Below are 22,056 nucleotides of genomic sequence, written 5' to 3'. Positions count from 1 at the left end.
GCCCACTCATCATCATTCACTCCGTGGATATGCTGTGATTTTTTTCGCCCGTGTCTGGCTTGCGCTATTAAGGCGTACCTACATGCATAGCATACCAAACATGACTTGAATTGCCAACGAGCAGCCGCTCTTCGCACACACATTAATGAATCGCAGCAGGTCAAAACCAGTCCGGAGTTCTGCCCTAAGGGCTTCTGCCGTAATCAGTGTTCTATATTGACGCTGATCCAGGCAGCATGTGGCAGTAAGGTGAGCTGAAATATGATCTCTAAAAGGATGAATGACTGGGCGCAGTGGCGTAAATCAAGAAAATCGCAAGGGGGCCCGGGGCACACATCAGGCCATGGCGGTCATTTTGTTTTTATACATGGGGGTTGTACCTTTATTTACATAAGAATTAAGCCATGATTTGAAATAAAATTAAAAACAACGAGCATCGGGACCCAGCTCGAGCAGTTGAATTGTTCTATTCAGCCTTCTCTGAACCGGTCGAGCTATATAGTCTCACACAGCTGAGTGTTATTGAACACAGGTACACACTCAAAAATAATCGGCCTTTAAAAAAGGTTGAATGCGCTATACACAACTGTCAAGTAATTCAATTATATGATGTTTTAAAGGTAAATCTCAAGGGGGGACACTTGCAAGGAGTGACCCCCCCCCATCCTGGGGTCAGGACCCCCTTGCCTCCCCCCCCCCTATGATTTACGCCAACGACTGGGCGAATTGGTGACAAAGAAGACCAGAGGACAACAGGCAGTTGTTAGTACAACGCCTCGTCCTGTGGTATTTTTTGTCATGTGCTTCCATCTTTTGAGCTGCTTTAAAACTATGAAGTATGATGATTGTGACCGCAGGCCAGGAATTCTTGCCACCGGGAGCCCCATGCGGGAGCGGTTTGAGCATGGAGGCCGCCACGGAGCTAGGACTCGAGAAAGGCACGCCCGTAGCCACGTCTATCATCGACGGGCACGCCGGAGGTCTAGGTGCGTGGTATTATACTACGATTTATGCATAGGCGTGGACACAAGGCCGAGGAAGTGGAGGGGTGGTGGCCGCCTGCCCTAATCATATCTCAGAGAGGCACCAAGCCCGCCCGATACCTTCACTCAGTTGTTACCGTCCCGTCATTGTGTAAATTGCAGGGTTATGGCCACGCCAGCTCTTGACGATACTGGTGACCGAGGACCCTTGATGTTGGATTCCAAGAACTGTTACCGTTACCGCAGGAAAGCCGGGGACCAAAGGCAGGCCGTTGTGAGAAGACCGTCATCGCTTCGTTGTCATTCTTGCATCCATTGTGAAGCTTGCCTTTTTGTTTTTCGACCTGCGCACGCCTATACATCCACACTCAAGTTAGTGCTTCTTCACTCATAGCCTGCTGCCATTTCCAACATCCTCAACAGTTTAGCCGCCAGTATACCGTTAGACTTGCGCTCGTGGTTCCCAGGTTCTCGTGTTTTCTCGCGTTAACTTTTCAACAAGAGTGCAGCTGAATTGCGTGAGCGAGAATAACTGAAACGTGCAGAGACACCATGTTTATCTTCATGCCCAGTCAAACGTGAAATCGATTCACCGACGAGTGTTTTTTACCAAATGTACCAGCTTTCCGTTTTTGAAACAAGGCGCCAGTAAGAGCCTGCCAGAATATGCAGTGTAATTCACGGTACACCATGAATGACATCGCAGATTTCCGAGAGTGTGTTTTCTTCTTCTTTTCTACGGAATTATAAATTACGACGCATGTATTGACGGATTGCCTTTCAACCTTCTGCCCTTTTCATTAGGCCTGCTCGGCTGCGAGGCGGACGGAAAGTTCCCGAAGGAATTCTCCCACCGCCTGGCCATAATAGCTGGAACATCAGCAGCTCACATGCTGGTGAGTTGGCCACCAGTGGCGCCGTGGTACGAGATATATTTGTTCTCACTCGCCGTGATGATTTATTACCACTCTCGCACTACGAATTAGGTCTTCTCGTTGAAGGTGTCACGAACTATCCCTCGAGCTTGGTGGGAAAAATACATCCTGCGGATAGTAGACACTACTATGAACAGCTCAGCCAGATCTTGCAGTATAGTGCGCGGCAAAGAGACTTTAGAAGCGAAGCGCGAAGTTGCCATTTTCTCAGGCGCCCTCTTTTCATACAGATGCCTGTGCTTCCTCTCTTCGAAGATGCCGTCGCATGCTGTTTGCCGTCGAACAGCAGATAGCATGCTATTGGCCAACAACCGTCATAAATCAAGAGCGGCGTTTGGATTAGATGTGCTTCTTGCCGCGGGGTGCCGCCACGGGCCCGCGCCGCGCTACATAATCTGCTAACGTTACACAGTGAGGTAAACGATACAGCGCAAACACACAAGACGCCCCACATAGAAAAGATACGGCACACACAAGCGCTGTGTCTGCGCTCTATCTTTCACTTCAGTAAAATGTAACAAGTAGGCCCAAATGAAGTAATATTGAAGTTACACAGTGAGCCACATTCGCGCACAGGAATCACGAGGGGAGAGAGCGATTGCGTTTCATCACGTGCTCAAGGTTATGACGCGCACTGACGTAACTCGTCGGGACGAGTTACGCGCGCTCGTCGGGACGAGTGAAGAGAGAAAGTGCTTAAAGCTTGCGAAAAATCCCCGTAACTGCACTCGTCCTTGAAGGATTCGAGACAGTTTTGCGGCAATTGATTCGTGATGCAATAAACTCCGACACTGAGGTAATTCGATGATTACTTGGAAAAGTAATTCATGACCCGTTTCAGGAGTCCCTCACCATGCCTGGTCATTGCAAACGAGCGATCGCACGCTGATCTGGCGGCTTCGATCGTCTCTGCAAAGTATGAAACGACTGCGCGGCGCGAAAATGGCCGAAAAGCCATGCGCCTTCGCTCTCCTGGGAGGCGCGCTTCGAGACAAAGTGAGGGCCGCTCGTGCAAACACCCTACGCAACACGAACTGTTTGCAACGTCACTTACTCCAACATGTGACTTAGGTTAAACATTCGATGCGAAACGCCCAATTCGCCACTGGAAAACCACTGGAAAATAGAAAGAGAAGTAAAAGGAGTTTAGTTCACTCGAACGTGAGGTGTCCCTTGTTTCGGAACGTGGTAGAATGCAAGGAAAGGAACGCCGCTTGCATTGCTTGCCGGGTCAAATCAATCCAAAGGCTATAGTGTCTGTTCTGACGCTGACTCGTAGCGGCACGGTAAGAGGATATTTTATTAGTGGCACAGGCACCAAGTAACTTACTTCTTTCTCTCCCAAGCATATCCGGTCAAACATTTACTTCCGGTAATAAGAGTATTAATAGAAAGTCTTCTAAAAATAGAAACCTATAGTTCAAGTTCGGAGTTGTATTGGATACATATTATATCAGGGCATGACCTCGCTTAATATAAGGGCCATTTAACTGTTAAGTAATGAAAATGAATTCAGTTCATTTAAAGATTGTGACCAGATGCGATCACTGCGGCATCTGGCGGAGAAAATCTCAACCACCTGCCTCTTTCTGCGAGGCCCTAGCAGCGTGGAATTGAAGAGCGAACAACCTGAGGACTATGGAATATGGTTAACGGACAATACATTTCAAGATTAGCCTTTGCAGTATCCAAATAAGCGTCTGGTATATGCATGCTTATGTTTAATTGTGCATTGAGACCTTATAGGGAACCAGCGCTGGAGTTTCCGCGGTGTGGGCAGTGCCGCCCTGGCGGTCAAAGCGCGCATACTCCAGCCGCTCCCGCGGACGAGAGTGAAAACTGGTTGAGGCGATGCGGGCGCGTATCGCCGAAACAAAACGAGAAGATGCTGGCGGTACTGTTGCGCATTGAAGTGCAAGAATACGCAGAATTGAGGGAGGACGTATCCTTCTATGTTTTTCCTTCTAAAACATATGATTAGGAACGGATATGCGGCGTTGCATCCCGGCAGACAGGCGAGCACATATATGTTCTGCTCTTGCTCTCCTGTCTAGTGGCGTCGGGCTGGTTTCTAAACCGAATTGCGCGTGTCTGCTAGATTTATTCGATAGTGAGAGCCACCAGTGGAAACCGGGGCCAATGAGCAGAATTTAATCGGTGTTTTGTCGTAAATGAAACATACATATTATGCAGCATGCGGCATATGTAACAATCTTTCATCTGACCACCACCAAGCTCCTTCTGATGCCATCGCGTGCGGTTTTTCCTTCCTCCATGGCGTGCAGTGAATATGATACGATAGGCAGGTAGTCTACATTATTTGCAAACATTTACGTCGCAGAAAGAAAGCTGTCTGTCTACGAGATGCGTACGGGAGCACGTTCGCGCCGAAGCCGCTGAACTGTTATGAGAAATACGCACGCGATGGATGCCTCCGTTGAACTTCACTTGTGCTACAGACAGAGTTGTTGTCACGAACAAAGCAACGGACTACTCGAAGCTTAGCTTTCTGGAGTCAGCCGATGCGGTAAAGCTTCTTTGTGCATTGGCTGCCGCGGCGAAGTGTCATCGCAATTTATGCCTTGCTAGAAAAGGGTCAGATGTCTTGGATTTTTACTCGCCGTTTAATTCGCCTTACGTACTGTGTTAGTTTTTTCGCTTGCCTGTGTCTACTTAGAATAAACGTGTTTGTTCAACATCGGCAATCGCTGGCGTTTTACGTGCCAAACAAAGTATGATTATGAGGCACGCGCCGTAGTGTGGGAATCAGGATTAATTTTGACCGCTTGGGGTTCTTTAATGTGCACATAAATCTCAGTACGCAGGTGTTGTTTGTATTTCAACCCCATCGAAATGCGACCACCATGGCCGGGATTCTATTCCGCGCCCTCGAGCATAACAGCGCGACACCATACATGCTATGCTAGCACGGTGGTTTGCTTCATCAACGTCGGCGTGCATACATACCGCGGGCTCGGCGTACATACCACGGCAGCAAAACGTTGACGCAGCTACTCCTTGCCTCTTACTTTTTTTTTACTACGGTAGTGGGCAGCTGGTATCGACACAGCACGTGCTTATCAATGAATGCTTGTGAGCGTGCACTAGCTTGACACAAATCCCAGGACGCAACCAGAAAATGGTGACGACAGAGTCGCCACCACGGCACAGCACTTTCTCTTCGACGCCGTATGCACAGAAGTAGTCTGCTTCGCAGGGCTTCTCCCCGTTTTCCAATGCTTTCTTGGGAAAGTAGCTTTCAGACAAAGTTATTTTTTTCAAAACCATAGAGAAGTACTACTGGCGCAATGGCTGCTCGAGCTGTTCGCGCTAAAATAAAGCACGGGAACGGCGCACGCGCGTGCGCTCACCGCGGTACAGTGCGGCCGATCGTCTGAGCGCGCGCGCGGTATGGCCTCCGAGATTAGCCGGCGGCGCGGAGGCCATGCGAGCGGCTGAGTTATGTCGCGACTCCCCGCCAGGCGCCCTTTTTCGGCGCGCCACCTATCCAGCGCTGGTCTCCCATACCACGTGGCAACCAAGGAGTCGAAATAAAATAACAAGATTCGGATGACTTAGTGCAACTTATTGGTGTGTCTGCATTCAATATCACTTGGCGTGGACCAATGGTGACAAATCGAAAAAAAATTTAAGCAACCTTGACAACGACTTTTGAACTGACATAGTGGTCGCGACAAAATATGATCGAGTTTTCGTTGAACTACACTAGGCTACAAAGTTTTGACAGTCACGTGCTCCGATTCAACCAAGATATTTACTGAATAAACATATAATGCCTGTTCAGCGGCTGTCCTGTGGCTGAAGAGTGTGTACTCGTCTTTACTGTGGTACGATTTTTGATCTCTGTTATGGGCTAACATTGCCAAGAGAAGGCTTTGCCCCTTTACAAGTGCGGTAATACGCGTGCGCAGGCAAGCGAAAAGTGCATCTTCACTCCAGGCGCTCCTGGCCCCTTCTTTTCGGCCATGGTCCCAGGAATGTGGCTGAGCGAACCGGGCCAGAGCGCAGCCGGTGCATTGGTAAGCGTTGTCATATCGTGCATGTCAGCTGGTGCATTGGTGAGTGTTGTCATGTCGCACATATTAGTTGATGCATCGGTGAGTGTTTGCATGTCGTGAAAATTCTCTAGGCGATAGAAGAGGCACTGGCAGCACCGAAAGAAGAAGAAGATGTTTAATGACAAGAAGGAGGAGAGGTCGGCCTGGAAAGCGAATTTCTAGCCTGCTACTCCTCACGGGGTTAAGCGGAAAGGGGAAAGAATGAGAAAGAGGGAGGCTTGATGATAGGCGACGATGGTATGGCACAATGCACCAGAGTTCAGTAATAGTTTCTGTACCGAGGAGCTGGATAGGACATGACGTCAACATACCCAGGCTTTCTACTATCACAGTGGCTGCAACGCGCGTGCACTGTTGAGAGAAACACCCAAAGCTCTTTAGTTTTCTTACGGGCTTCATGCAAGGTTACAGTGCCGTATCTTATTAGCAAAATAAGTTCGTTCGGCGGCATGGAATCTGTGATGTCTATGATGACAGGTCCACCATTGTACTTGCTGAGCACCCGCAAGTTGCGTGTGATTGAACGCAGTTGCCTGGATCATAAAAAATCGGAAGGTGTGTCAGCACTGCTTTAAGCACGCAACATGGCCGACGTCAACTGTGTTGCGTAATTTCTAAATGTCAGCGTCGCATTCCGCATAGGTATGCTCCGCCCTGACGATTCGCTTGATTTATCTTGTGTTCGCCGAAAGGCTCCCCATTGAACCATAACCGATGAGGTTCGTGTACACGTTCGAGCAGTGGGTTTTCTTCCTGGCCCACTTCCTTAATAGCAGGGAAATGAGACGCTCGAATGGTTTTGTAGGAAAGCGTCTAGTGTTAGGTCCATTTTGAGCTGAAAGAGAAGTGAAGAGTGCGTGCTGTTATACGACAAACTGGACTTCGCAAAAAAAAAAATAAAAAAACATGGCTGATCTCTCCGTCATAGGAATCGGTATAACACGAAAGTGAAACGTGTCTTCACAGAAGTAGTGCTTATTGTGTAGTGATATATGAGAGCTTGTACAATGTCTTTTCGTGTTTGGCAGCTACAGCACCGTTTGACGTGGATGCACCCATGTTGACAGCATGTCTCTATCGCGACGACTAAGGCCCATGATCATGATTAAACCGTTGTGGTAGCTGACGGTGTGAACATATATTTGGACACAGCGAATCGTGAATCCCGCGTAAGGATGATATCAACAAGCTCATAATCAACACTGGTACCCGGTATGCACTTCTTCAAAGCGTCGCCAATTAAGGAGAGAAACGGCATGGTGTGCACTTTCTAGTAATGGGTAGCCGACGCCTGTGCTCATGCATACATAACACACACTGCGCTTCAGCAACACGGGAGGTAGAGGTTCGTAGCCTGAGCCGCAAGCGTGTGCGTCCCGCTGGCCTCTGTCTGGCAGGCGCTGCTCTCGCTCCACCAAGGCACGACATTCGCCCGTCGTAATCGCCTCCTTTCTGCAACGCATATTGCAGCAGTTTTGTTAGTCGGTGCTCTCGTAATTGAAGCAGTCGGCGGCGGAGAAATCCCGTTGGTGCACGTGGAAGCTGCACTACTCATATGAGCCGACGCACGCTAACACGAAGCCAAGGGCAAAGAACGTAACTGCGTCTAGGGTGCCTCGGCGACGCCAGCGCGGCAAGTGTACCTCTCTGGTATCGAGCCGTTTTAACCATGACCTCCAATATCACGTGCAATCTCGGAGTAAGCGCTAGTAAGTGTCGATCGTGAAGCATTACTTCTTTTCACCTCTCACAGACGGCGGCACCGCCCCGCTCCGCCCGCCGCGAAAGAGAATATGTGAAAGATATAAGGCGCGTTCGCGCCGTGCCTAGCATCTCCCGACTTAGCTTAGTCGGTAGGGCGTCGGGCGCTTGCCGTCGCGGCCGCCACGTCGTGGGTTCGATTCCCAGCGGGGTATCTTTTCTTGGTTTTTTTCTTTCTCACCCGTTGGCGTCCATTTTATCAACGTCATATCCGTGACGGATGTACTTAGTGGACCCAGCCATAAAACACTTTCGTGTTAAAAAAAGGAAGGGAGGGACGGAATATGTTGTTCCGGACTGCATGAGTGTATCCTTAGCCGCAAAAGACACGCTTCTATCCCGATGACGAGAAGACACCACGTACGTGCTCAGTGTCCCGGTATGCGCCCATAAATTTACCCGCTAGTTAGTTGCCTAAGGCGCCAATGTGACTTGGTATTTAATGTAATTAAGTCTGACTGGTGGAATGCGTCGCGACGGCATTTTTTTCGATTTCATCGAAGTAGTGGAAGGCAGTCATATTGTAAATAACGCGTTCATGTTGAAAACAGGAAGCTGAGAAAATCAGGGGCGTAGCCAAGGGGGGGGGGTTCAATCCCCCCCCCCCCCGAAATTTTCCATTTTGCTTGCGTATATATACACGCACACATACAAATGCACGTACGAACATACACAAAGTATGGTTGGACCCCCCCCCCCCCCCACGAAATAATTTCTGGCTACGATGCTAATACGTCCAAATAATGCATTAGTACCTTCACGGTTGCCTAATTACAGAGTCTCTTTGTAAAGGTTTGCATGTGACGTACGCGTCTAAACCCTCGAGATGTCAGCTGTGGCGGCTTGCAGATATCTATGCTATCGAGTTATTCTGTTAAACGTTATTGTGAATATGCGGAGTATCTTATCGTCTTTGGCGTAATTTGGTGTAATTTGCGTGCTGGCAGTAACTATGCAATACTTTCTAGAGGGTGTGATATTTTGTACTGGTTATTTATATACGTTGCAGGTGGACCATATAGTTTCAACTCACCCGGCCTATGCACAGATAGTAGAGAAGACAAAGCCCGGCCGGTAAGCTAGTTTTCACTGAATTGTGCTTTATTTATGCATTGCCACTGGAAACGTCAGCTGCTGCCCTATAGCTGGTGACTTACGGTGATAGACAGTCAATGGAACTTAGGACAAAGGAGCTCAAACGTATACTTGTTCTTGCGCCAGCATGCTTCCGTGAATAACGTCCAGTAGCCCCTGCACAGACAACACATGGCAATTGTTCTCAAATGGGGGTCCGCGAAACCAATCGTAGGTTAAAAAAAAAAGAACACTCGTTTTTGGAAGCACACTATGTCCCGTGACGGCGGCCCCTTCTTATTTTTGGTATGCTTTACCGCATAACATTTTTGCATATTGCCGGAGCTGACTTAAGTTTCCCCTTCTCCATTAAATGGCTGTAAAGTTTGTGTGGCAGTTTTGCTGGACATATGCACGCGAGCATACGTTTTCTAGGCTTGCATATTCGACGTCATGAAAATCCTAGATATCATGTTATATTTGCCATGTGTACTAACTTACATCAGGCCGAGAAAGTTTCTCAGATTTTTCAATAAAGTTTTGAAAAGCTTAAATACGGGAAAACATTGAGTGCAAAATTTCTATGAAATTACTTGCTTCCCACGGCGACCAATGGTGGCCAAGGGGGGAACCGTTGAGGATAGACAGAATATAATGATGACGATGATTACGTTCTGCGACTGCGCAGAAGGCCCGAGGACACTTTGAACGACCTGCTGCAGTCCATGAGCGAGAGGCGAGGCCTGGATTCTCCGTCGAAACTTACGACCGACCTTCACGTGTGGCCCGACTTCCACGGGAACCGGTCACCGCTCGCCGACCCGACACTACGGGGAATGGTGTGTTCGGCCTCCTTGCTAATTCGAATCCTCGCAAAGGCGTTTCGCCAGGATTTTGTAGCATTAACCATATTTCCTTCTGAAGACTGGCTGGCCTTGCAGTTCAGTCAGTCCAAAAGAAATGAAAATTAAGGAGAGTTGGTAGGAATTCATTACGGAAAGTTTTCACCGCGCACACAACAAAGACAAAGGGAAGAATACATACAGCGCTTGCATCTCTTCTTGCTTTGTGTCTTTGGTTGTTGTGTGCGCGCTAAAAACGTCCCATAGTGGTGTCCAAAAGCCACCAGAGAGAATCTGAAATTCTTTTCCAAGATTATCGTCACCACCAACTAACGTGACTTTACAGTCTTGTGGTACGTGCATGTGATCGTTTTTCGAGCATTCCGCAGCACTCCGGCCGCGTGCGCCAGATTCGGCTGGCTGACGTCAAGCGCTCGCGACAAATTCATTGTTCGGTTAAATCAATGGCTCCCAAATGGGGGTCCGCGGACCCCAGGGGTTCCGCGAAGCTATTTATGGGGGTCAGAGGAACCCATGCTTGGGGGAAGAAAAAAAAAGTTACAGTTTCGCCGCAAGGGCGAAGCAATGAATGCGATAGCAAGAAACTAATGCTATACGAAGTGAGGCTCGCCAATGGATACTCTCAGTTTGAACAGCGCTCCTGTTGCAAAGGCGGCCGAAGCAGCGAAGGAAACTAGCGTGCTTCAAGTGTCGAGCTGTCACACTTGATAGTTCGCGCTCATCTTCTGTTTGTTCGTTTAGCGGCGTCCCTTGAGCTCGAGCGACTTTTGTACGCTCCGTAACATGAGCGCGGACACCACGGTGAAAGATTGAAACAACCCTCTTCCCCTCACCACCAGAAAACCGCGCGAGCAGACAGCGAAAGGGCAAGGTTCTCTCTGCGCAATAAGAAGAAGCGAGCGAGCTCGCCGACGACTTTTAAATGCGCCCGTCGTGCTCCTACGCCATCTCGCTGGTAATGAAGAAACGCTTATAAACGCCGGCCGTCTCTGAGTCCGTCCAGCGGACGTGGAGGATCCGCGTTTCGTGGCGTAGCGGTTAGCGCCACTCGCTGCGGAGCAAGAGGTCCCTGGTTCGATTCCGCGCTTCGGAAGCATTTTTCTGAATTACTTTTCTTTGGAGCTTTTATATGTATACATACTTATACATATACGGTGCATGACGGCGACGGCGACGGCAAAATTCAGCCGAGACTGTCCATATAATTGTTATCGCAATAAAAGGCACAGCAGAAATACAACCCCAATGCTCGAAAACATAAAATATGTGACGTCGCAGTGAGAGCGTGGAGGCTTCGGCACAAGGACGAGCGGGGTGAAACTTTATTGTAAACATTCAGAATCCGGTGGCCCTGGTGGTGCGGGTCACACGCCTAGGCGTCAGCCAGGAGCCCCTGGGTCCTGGTGGCGTAGAACGTAATACTTTTGCGTCGACCGAGCATAAGCTTGTTCACGTTTGTAATCTGGGTTAGCTTTTACAGCACACAAAAAAGCCAGTGCCAGTGTATTTGTCATCAATTGTTTACGGATGGCTTTTTGTACAAGCGGCTAGCTGTACTTCGTAAATATATTTCCATGTGTATGCATAACTCATGTCATATACAAGGTGTGCCAAATACCACGCAGCAGTATTAAAAAGAAAGAGGAACGTCGTTACGCGAAGCACACGTAACGCATATTGTTCCCAGTATACTTCAGTAGCCACTACAAATTTCTTTCGTTAACGAGGTTTAGTTAGTTAGTCATAATTACGTTCATAACTCGACAAGTACTCACCTAATCATTAAAATGTCAGTGAGGCTTATGTAGACATGCTCAAATGACATTTAACTGCGCTATTTTTAGTAACGTACTAATTACGTGCTCATTTTTTCTGGCTGATAAAGAAAGCACGCGAAATATGAAAAATAACACGTGCCAATGCTCCAAACCGCAAAAAGTGGGAGCATAGTCTTGACAATTGCTACCTCACAGTTATCCTGTTTGAGGGTGCTGCTACCTGATGAACGCTGCAGTCTAGTCCCGTGCCATTTATCAGGTTTTGCGGTCTTTCTATTAGCAAAAAAACAGAGCCCGCATTTAGTACGGTGTCAAAAATAGCGCAGTGAGATGTTATCTGAACATACCTACATATGCCTCATTGACATTTTATTGATTAGGTGAGTATTTTTCTAGTTATAAACATAATAGGACTAATTAAGTAAACCTCAATAACGAAAAAATTAGTAGTGGCTACTACAGTACACTGGGAAGAACATGCACTAAGTGTGCTTTGCGTAACGACGTTCCTCTTTGTTTAAACCGTGCTGCGTGATATTTGGGACACGCTGTATATAAGAAGACATGATTATTAGCGTAAAGGGGACAAGGACGCTAATAATCATCTTTCATTACGGCATATACCAACTAGCCCAACTGTCCGCCTTACAGCGTATGTACCCTTTTCATGATTGTAAAGCTAGCTTTCCTGCGATGCAGTTAGCCCAATTAATGGCACTTAGTCACTTCTGCAAACAGCGTCTTCAAGCGCAGTTCGCTTGTGTTATGAAGTGGAAAATGTAAAAGAACACTTTAATTATATGAGATGACTGAAGAGAGATGTCGGGATAGAGAAATACCCCATCTCCTTTTCCAAACGAAGGCAGAAGTATGCCGCAATCTTTCCTTTATGCAGATTTGCGGACTGACGCTGACGGCTGACGAGGAGGACCTGGCACTGCTCTATCTCGCTACTCTTCAAGCACTAGCTGTGAGTTCGCTGAAACACACTGTGAAGTTCAAGGTTTACGCTATACGATGACTGTACGATATTTGAGCATGTCAATAGGCTAAAGACGCCATGTTAGGAGATGAAGTAATGGCTTAGAACTGTGATTCCTGGAGACAAGAAGAGGGCAGTACGAACGAAAGAGTCAATATAGCCTGCCCGCTGTATAAACGCGTTTCCGAGCTTTTATGGAAACAGACATTAAGACCAACACTTCAAGTCACCTAATGTATGAGCTCGTGAGCCATCGTAAACTTATTTTTATCGCTGTACGTACTTGTATACAAGTAAAGAAAGGAATCGCATTCCGTTGAGAGCGTGGCCTTTTTACCTTTATGTTTATTTTTATCTGTACATAAGCCTGGCTTTTGGGTTCGGTGGATGCTAAGCTACGCTTTATTTTATCAAAAGCACACAGAATTCCCTTGTAAGCGCTTATTACTCCTGACATGGGAATTCGAACATGGCTTCTTGATGATTAGAGTAAGCAAAGCATATTTTCAATCGAACATTAGGCCCCACTGCATGCTTTTTCTGGAAGACATGCACGTTAAGCCAGTTTTGTTCCGGAGGGTGTCCCTGTGCTTATAAGTTGTTCGTTTCTATCACAGCGCTAGTGTTATACAAATGCAGGTACCTTTGTCTTCTTGCAGTACGGGTCACGCCACATCATTGACGCCCTGACAGACGCAGGCCACTCGGTGTCCGGTATATTGACGTGTGGAGGTCTGGCCAAGAACCCGCTCTACGTACGGTCGCTCGCCGATGCCACTGGTGAGTCGCGATGTGCGTAAAAACAATACAAGGCACATTTTCCGCAACGGCCGTCGACAGCTGCAAGTAAATGACCTGCACCTTAATTATTTAAACAATCACACACATGAAAGCCCAGCGATAAATCGTACTAGTAACAGCAACCAAACACGCGTGTGCTTCCCCGCTGCTCTCATGTTTAACATTGGCATTAGGCAGCGACCCCGCTGTTCTGTTCGCACCTCCACTCCCCTCGCTCCCCCTTTGTAGTGACATACAGAGAGGAGTGGTTCTTCAGGAACTAGAAATATGGCTCTATCTTCTGCAGCCCTTGTGGGAGCACGACTGAGTACCGTCGGGGCAGGGGATAGGGGGCCAAAATACGAGGTAGAAAAAATAAAAAGGGTGAGGTGATCGGGATCTGGGCAGCCGGGAAGCAGTGGCGCCGATAGGGCACCATATGGTGGGCAGGCTGTCCTTTATGGGCAGGCGGCAATCGAGAAAGGAAACATCGGGGACGAAGTGGTGCGTTCAAAGCTGACCGCTGGAAGTCGGGGGTGTCATCTTATATATAGCGAGGATGGCAGCTCCGTCGAGTTCAGGAACTTGGCTAGGCTCTGAAGGGCAGAGCCCCGATGGCAGCCCGGGAAGAGCAAGTCCTCCTGTCTGCCGGATGGAAGACCAAGGGTGCGGTAAGCCAGCTGAAGGTGGCGTCTCCGCTGGCTATGGGCGGGGCAGGCCAGCAGCAGGTTCGCGAAAGTCTCTGGCTCATCGTAGGATGCATAGGCTTGAGACAGCGACAAGCCTAGTCGGTAGGGTCAGTCCCCCCTCCATATGCACCCGACACGTAGGCGTAGGAGAATGGAAGATTCCTTGCGGGTGAAGCATCGTTATGGGAGGGTACGTGGTGGAACGCCCTGGGTTAACCGTTGGTCTGGGTGGCATGCCTTGTGAAGGCGATGATTTGTAAAGTCCCCGGCCGCGACAGCTGTTTGAGGCAGCAACCACGCTCAAGGGCCTATGCCACCTCTCAGTCAAATGTCGTTGCTCGCTTCGCCGAGACTCAGGTGCCCCTTCGTCTCTCGGCGGATAGCTTTTTCCCTTGTTCATAAAAGCCGCACTACGATATAGGGGAGCAGTGAAAACGCATAATCCGCCTTATTTCGCGGTGCCACGGCGCGTGCACCCTTCCTCTAGCGGGAAAGTCCCGAAAAGCTGTGGTAGGGTTTCCGCGCGTGTTTCGATTTCAGAGGCTCTTGCTCTGGCGATATCGGTTGTTCCGGATCACCTCGCAAAAGCTGCGCCCGGCAACCAAAGCAGCGGAGGGCAGCACAGAAAAACGAAAAAGGCAGATACTCGCCCTTGCAGAACGAAACGTAAAAGTAAACGAATTGCCTTGAGTAATTGCGACTTTATTTTTTACCAAAACCGAAGCGCAGCAATATAGGAAAGATAACGGAAGCATCATGGACAGATGTACACTGCCAATTGATTTATTTCAAGGAGAACACAGACCATAAACCCAGGGGAACGGCACATGCGCAAGAAGTACAAAAACTTTATTCATGCTCTGCATTCTGCGGAAATTATTAAGGCGAAAGTCTGAAGTGCCTCGCCAGACGCTGGTCACAGTGTCCGGTTCAAAAACCAGCGTGTCCTCGATAATTATCAGATTAAAAAAAATCACGCCATATCCACGGAAAGAATGATGATAAGTGGGCGAAGCTCGAGAGGGGGAGGTCATCGGTAAACCGTAACTCTCCCGTGAAAGTTAGCCCATTGCATCATTAGAAAGACGTAAGACTGTGCGTATATTATACAAAATCAACTTTTATTTTGTTCTTGTTCGTTTGTTGGGGACGTTTATCGGCACGTTAACCACTTGTCCCTTGATGCCGTACTGACCGCTCCCATGTGTCAACCGCCTTATACTCATGAACGGTAGACGAGGCGCAATCAGTCGTTCTTCCACGGGGTTCGGCAGAGGCAAGTGATCCGGTCTCGGTAGATATTTGAAACCGTGGGAGACGCTCATAGAAGGCACCTTTCCGGGCATCAGGGAACCTTTACAGCTCGCACAAACTTTGCACTCACTGCTGACGGCGGCGGTGGGGAACGCGGACTGCAGCATATCGGTAGCAGTGGCTCGAGCGTTGTCGTTCTTGATTGAAGAAATCGTGACTAAATTGTTGGAAAACCACAATCTGTCGCGCACGTCACAACTGTGGCCGAACGAAACGTCTAGAAAGTCTCGCTTAAACCGCGCGTCGGCAGCTTTGGGCTGAGCTCGCTTGATGCGTTTTGCAGCCACCTCGTGCGTGACTCACGTGCACGTCACTCACGTGCACGTGCGCACGTGCGAGTGAGTCATCGAACTAGGCGGTCACGTACGAGCTAGGAGGGACAGCCCCACGGCTTTAGGAGCTTCGTCCCTAAAATAACACGGTACGAGGCGAAAGGGAACCCGTATGCATTCCGCGTGACAGTAAAACATTCCACAGCAGAGCCACTCCCGGGCTTTGAACCGCTTTGGAAATATTCCCTATCCAGTCGTCACGTCGGCCAAACAGTCAAGTTAACTGATGTAATATTGCGTGAGAGAAGTGTAGAACCTAATCAGGCGTCACGCCATATGAATTAAGTAATGAGCGGGTGGTTGAAAGATGCCAAGCCATAACAAAGGGCTGAGTTATAATTGGTCACCGTCATTCACCAGCCATAGCATCAACAAAGGTGTTCGCGTCACTCGCCTTAACGTAAGATCACCACCCGCACGCCTTCTTGAAAAAGATCAAGGAGATTCAAGTAAGGGTTCAGTAAAGGGCAAGGCGAAAGATTCACGGAAGGGCTCATTGAATGGGCAAGAAATGTGAAAAGGCTTTCCCCTTGATGTATCCTTTGAAGGACCTGGGGACCCCGGCCATTTCTTGCACTTGGCAATGTGTGCCTGACCATGTTGGCTATGCCGTTCACCTTCTCTCTTACTGCGCTAACCTTTCGCTAATATGCGCACCGACTAGCCCAGCAACGCATAATATTTCGGCATCGCTTCGTCCAAGCACCGCCTACAGGCTCCCATGTAGCCGGTGCTTGGATAAATCTTGCGATGCCGCACGTTATAAGGCGGCATGCGTCATGCTATAGATCACCTTGTAACGTGTCATGTAAACTGTTTTTTTGATGTTAGGTGATGTGCGCGAGCAATGTGCGTTTTGTACCACTTTTTCTTTCACAATCGCGAGAAGTGAGCTGTTTTTTTATGTTTTGAATTATAACACTGTTCGGCAGCACGTTCTTCGTAAAGTTTGTGGCCTTTCGCATGTTCGTGTTTTGTTGTCGCCTGTCCCCCGATGCCTCCGTACTCAGTGCCCTCCATGAAGCCCGTAAGGTACATAAAAGTAATTAAAAATAATGTAAAGGATAGCAGGCAAGTTCGAGGGGTCCCGATGGCTTTCCGGATCTAAAGAAGCTGTATTTTGCAAGTCGTGACTTTAAACATGGAGTTTCTCATATATTTCCAATGAATGAACCTCAGGTATGGTATTTTAAACGACCACAGCCTTACGAACCTGTTGCTAAGTTAGGCTGGGCTTCTGGCGTAAGGGCTTCGTTCACTGGAGATGGTAGTCACGTAGCGAATGTGAAAGCAGCGCTCTCATTTTTCGCTTACCTTTTCATAAGCGTTTTCTGAGGCCATTTTGTTGCACCTTTATTATTTTATTGAAAAGCCTACGAAAGTTCTGCGAATTTCAAGATCAAGAGCTCCCCACCCATGATCTTGTGTCTCTTTCCTTCTTACAGGCCTGTACACAAACGCTTGAAACTGCTGCCTGACCCTCTTTTTCTGTCTTCCTTTATTTTGTGCAAGGTAACAAACTGCTATGCGTGTTTATTCCAACTGTTTCAACTTCACAGTTGAGAGGCTACAGCGCTGAACGGACTAGGAGAGAGGAGAGGCACGTGGTTCCACAACGTGTATTGGATCAGATTAGGATGAATTCTGCTGTGAATGTACGGTGGCTTTGTTGTAGCCAAGTCAGATGTTGCATTTATTCATGTGTTTCGTAAAAAAAAAAAAATTTTCTAGCCTTGAGTCAGCGCTTGTGTCATGATCTCCTTTCCCCTGTCCTCGTCCATATACGCTATAGACTGCGAATGGTGGATTACCACGAACTCGTCCAAGTTCGTCTTTTTTTTTTTCAAACTTGTAAATGTCCGGTGAACAATGTACTAGTGAAAAGGACGGCCAACGTAACGTGGCAGCCTCACCAACGCAGGTTTGCCCGTGCTGTTGCCTTCGGAGACGGAGTCGGTTCTCCTTGGGGGCGCCATCTTGGCTGCCAGTGCCTGCGGCCGTTACGCGAGCGTCAAGGAGGCCATGCTACGGATGGGTGGCTCGGGTCACGTGATGGCACCGCAGATGAGCGAGCGTTCTTTCCACGACGCCAAGTACGCTGCCTTCCACGCTCTGCTTGACTGCCAGCGGCGTCTTAGAGAAATCATGTTCTCCGGACGACCATAATCTCCGTGTTCTTGATCTCACTAGCGCTCGCCTTGTCCATATTCAACGAAAAATAAATGTGAATGGTGCTCTGACGTCATAACATCAATATGCACTTTCTCTCACCATTTGAACAAAAGATAAAATGAGTGAAGTGTAGCTGAAATTTAAAAAGCCCGAGCAGCCGTGACAGGGACATTTACTTTGGAGCTAGGGGCAAAAATCAAAACAAAAGCAATACAGTAGCGCTATTAGATTTTTCAACAGGATGACCCCCGATGACGAGGATGCCAAGTACTTGGAAGTAGTCAACGAATAATTGAAATAGTCAGTAAACAATAGCGAATACAGGTACGGATTCACTAATCTCCTCACTGCCTGTATAGAAGTAGAAAGAGAGAGTGCAGCCATTACGAATAGTGGTGATAGGTTCGCCAGACGCTTTAAGTCAAAGGTAAGAGAGTGCAATATATACTAGAGAAATTTAGAGAAAACAACACAACTTGCAACGCCTTGTGCACATGTAACGAGTGGTACTTTTATAGGAGACTTGGAAATAAACCGTCTGAGGGGCATCCCTACGTAATTCGGCAGAGGAAACCATTGAACTCATCCATTGCCACTGTCCGCGCTACAGCTCCCAGAGACAGTTGCTCACAGCAGTGTTAGCACACCTCGACGACCAGGAAATTCCCGCGCAATCAATCTTAACATGCCGGAAAGGCCGAGGTTCAAATCAAAAAGCGACTAAGGAAGCGACTGCTGAAGTTCTCACGAGAAGCCCGCCTTGTTGGACGATTGCGACACACTCGTGTTTGCAAAACTGTTCCAAAAGCCCGGTGAATTCGTGATTGTGAAAAGTTTACTCCGACTTAACAATTATTGACATAGCTTCAACCTAAACAATGCGACGACGCTGGCTCGGGAACGAAGGTGTGGGGGTGGGGGTGGAGGGAGGTAACTGGAATCGTAGTTCATTCTTCGCGACACATCGGCTTACAACAACGACCGCGGTCCCTGCCGGACGCTTACGTTTACAAGGACGTACATGACTAGTGGACTGATCGACTTCCGTTCATTTGTTACGAGTGTACACTGAGGATGTCACCTGCATGGTTGGAGAAACGTCCATGTCATTTTGTTAATAAGTGTTGTGTTAAAACGGAGTAAACCATTTACAAGCATCCGCGTTTGTGTGTGTGTTTCTGCCTATCTCCCTCACACTCTCTCTCCGACACTTTGTTGCTTTTCTTCCTCTCCTTGCCCGTTCCCTAGTGCAGGACAGTAGCCTGAATATTTCTCTTTCGGTTAAGCTCCACGCCTTCCGCATAACAGCACCTTCTATATCAGTCGGCATAGCCGACGGGGCCTAACACCTCAAGAGCGGTGTAGAACGATAGGCGAAAACCGGGACCCCCTTTTCATTGCTGCGCCTCAGCATTCACATCAGCGAATCATCGCAGACTTTCCCTATGACTGGACAGTTAACCCAAAAATTGCCCAGGCTACCACAGTTGCAATGGTGCTGCAACTGTGGTATTATTAGAACTAGCGAAAAGGGTACCTGCGGATCATTGGTGTCAAGAACATCAAACCAGTCAGCATTAGATACAGCTTCTAACAATGATTTGTTATAGAAACCAGAGTGTAAGAGCGGCAATAAGAATAGTGGGCAGATATGTAGTGCGCGCAATGACGGGGGAGTGGTCAGTAATGCCAATTTGTAAAGACTCCTACGTGAGATATGCAAGATCGATTACAGTGCTGGAGCCACCAAGAACTGAGCAAGCAGGAGCATTAATAAGACATTCGTAACTAAAACCATGAAAACAAGATGAATAACTCAGAGTTCAGAGATGAGTCCACTTATTTATGTATATAACCCATGCTTATATATACATAGATTATTTTTGTTATTTGAAGATAACCTTGAAGTTATTTATTCGCGAGAAACATAAGAATCTGAACCTGAGGAAGAAAGTGGTCGGTAAAGGCAACCAAACATTAAATTTCTGTTATCGATGTTGAGAAAGTTAGCTTAAAATTCCAACCAAACTGATTCGCAGTTTTGAATATTTAACGTGAGGTCGTGTCTTTGTTTTGGACGGGATACCTGAAAAGATACAGGCAGCTGCTCCAGCATGGTACGTGCGAGAAAATGCAACAGAACACTCCGGTACTTGTAAAGTAATCAAATTGTAGCCGCCAACGAAGCGATATGCGAGACTCGGGCAGCCGCGCTGTAGTGAACTACTGCGCTGAGTGACACGCGCCAGCGCATAGAAAAAGGCGCAGTGGCGCCACGAGAAATCCTAGCGGCGGTTCGTGGCGTTTCGGAGCGCCGATAGAGGCGGCGTGGCCTCCGGTCGTGCCACTAGAGTATATTCTAGTTCCCTATACTTGGCATCCTTAGTCCGGGACGTCATTGGTTGAAGCTGCCGCCCGAGGCCACTGGATCCGAGTTTTCTGTTCCTCCAGTTCTGAGCTATAGAGCAGAGTCACTTCCCAGTCCAGAAAGCAGTAACGCATCGTTTGCATCATGGAATTGTAAGAGACAGCTGTTACCGATAAGCTCACCTAGTTGTCACTGGTATGTTTTAATGCACGCATGTCACTGGTATGTTTGTCCAGAAGTTCGTCATTGTTTCTACGCAGGAAATGAGAGGGAGCTTAGCTATGTTCGTGTGATTTAGACCACCAAATATGATGATGATGACCATTTTTGTGGCACAAGGGCCAGCTGTGGCCAAATATTGCGATGTCTTTTTTTGTGTTAGCGATGACCAACACCAAAGGCGATGGAAATGCCGTTATCATGGAGCTTGAAGTAATGCACGGTTTGTGATGCATGGCGAGCGAAGCAGCGGAAGTGGTAAAGGAATACGCCTACTTAGGACAGGTAGTGATTGCGGAGCCGAAACATGAGACTTAAGTAATTAGAAGAATAAGAATGGGGTGGAGCGCATTTGGCAGGTATTCTCAGATTATAAATGGCAATTGACCAGTAACCCCGAAGCGAAGTGTGTGTGCAACGAAGTGTGTATGCAACTGGGCATGCAACGAGAAGGCAAGATAACCATTGGTTATTCAGAGTGCATCTTGCCGGTACTTACCTAAAAGGGGGACAGACGCAGAGGCTTCCGAAAAGTGTTCAACTTCAGTTGAGGACGACGCAGCGGGCATTGGAAAGGCAAATCAAAGATGTAATCTTCGGAGAAAAGAAGAGAGCAGACTGGTAGAGGGAACAAAGGCGTGTTAAGGATATCTTAGACTAAATGAGGAAGAAGAATCGTATTAGAAATCAGCGCAAAAAACGGAGACCAGGAAAGGACTGCAAGTACACAAGGCAACTTGTTTGCGCTGTGCACATGTGGTGCTTTCTCTTTCTCCGTTTTTCGCTGATTTCTAAGATGATGCAGCACCAAAGTGCCAAGCAATCCACTCTTCTTCTGGAGAAGAAATGGGCATAGGTTGGGCATGCAACGAGAAGGCAAGATAACCATTGGTTATTCAGAGTAATAAACTGGATTCGAATTGAAGGAAAGCGTGCCAGGGGGTGGCAGAAAGTTACTTGGGCAGATGCGATTAAGAAGTTTGCGGTGATAACGTTGCCGCCGCAAACACAGGACCGGGTTAATCGAAGAAAACGGGAGAGGTGGTTGCCCTTCAGTGGGCGTAGTCAGGCTGATGATGGCGAAAGCACGTGCTTTCGCTTCCACCGTCTTCAGTTCGCGTCACATTGGCGTAATATTGGCTCACGCAAATACCTGAGAGTCAACGTCCTCTTTCGGGACCAGATTTGTAGTGACAAGACGTGATTCCGCCAGCAGTTGCGCATACCACTTGTTGTTCTTTCAATTCCGCCGTCGAGCCAACCCATCGTCATTCAGACCGCACCAACCACGGGAAAGATGTGTACCGGCCCGCTAACTGCTCACACAACCGCGCACCTTTCGTCCTTTTTTATCAAGACAGCGCAAGATTGGAACGTCCTTCCTCCTGGCGTTGCTCACAGTCCCCGTGTCATCAACTTCAAAGCAACGATCGAGCATATACACATTTAATTACATCGTAAGAGCCCATCCCTCATGTAAAACCCTCTCACTGGGGCCTTTGGTGCATTATAAATAAATAAATAAATAAATAAATAAATAAATAAATAAATAAATAAATAAATAAATAAATAAATAAATAAATAAACTTTATTGTCACGTTTCGGTCCGTGTGTACTGTGCATCTCACACAAACACTATTAGGAGACCAGTTATAGACAACTCAAACTGCAAAATATTTATTGTAAGAAACAATATGGCGACAGTCATCTATTCGCACTTACTTAGT

At 47.9% G+C, this 22,056-nt stretch overlaps 1 protein-coding gene across 1 annotated transcript in view; it reads left to right on the top strand.

Annotated features, from left to right (window-relative positions):
• Nucleotides 1-17,840, top strand: part of LOC119405311 (FGGY carbohydrate kinase domain-containing protein) — a 32,273-nt gene extending 14,433 nt beyond the window's left edge. Inside the window, exons 5-12 of the mRNA XM_037672138.2 lie at nucleotides 858-986; nucleotides 1,788-1,879; nucleotides 5,851-5,958; nucleotides 8,768-8,832; nucleotides 9,521-9,671; nucleotides 12,369-12,443; nucleotides 13,115-13,235; nucleotides 17,492-17,840. Of these exons, the coding sequence (XP_037528066.1) occupies nucleotides 858-986; nucleotides 1,788-1,879; nucleotides 5,851-5,958; nucleotides 8,768-8,832; nucleotides 9,521-9,671; nucleotides 12,369-12,443; nucleotides 13,115-13,235; nucleotides 17,492-17,736 (986 nt within the window). The 3' untranslated portion in view covers nucleotides 17,737-17,840. The remainder of the gene's footprint in view (nucleotides 1-857; nucleotides 987-1,787; nucleotides 1,880-5,850; nucleotides 5,959-8,767; nucleotides 8,833-9,520; nucleotides 9,672-12,368; nucleotides 12,444-13,114; nucleotides 13,236-17,491) is intronic.
• Nucleotides 17,841-22,056: the final 4,216 nt, after the last annotated feature.

This window comes from Rhipicephalus sanguineus, chromosome 9, assembly GCF_013339695.2.
Source record: "Rhipicephalus sanguineus isolate Rsan-2018 chromosome 9, BIME_Rsan_1.4, whole genome shotgun sequence".
Lineage (NCBI taxonomy): Eukaryota > Metazoa > Arthropoda > Arachnida > Ixodida > Ixodidae > Rhipicephalus > Rhipicephalus sanguineus.
Note: the sequence above shows the minus strand (reverse complement) of the source record. Positions and strands in the feature narration are given on the sequence as shown.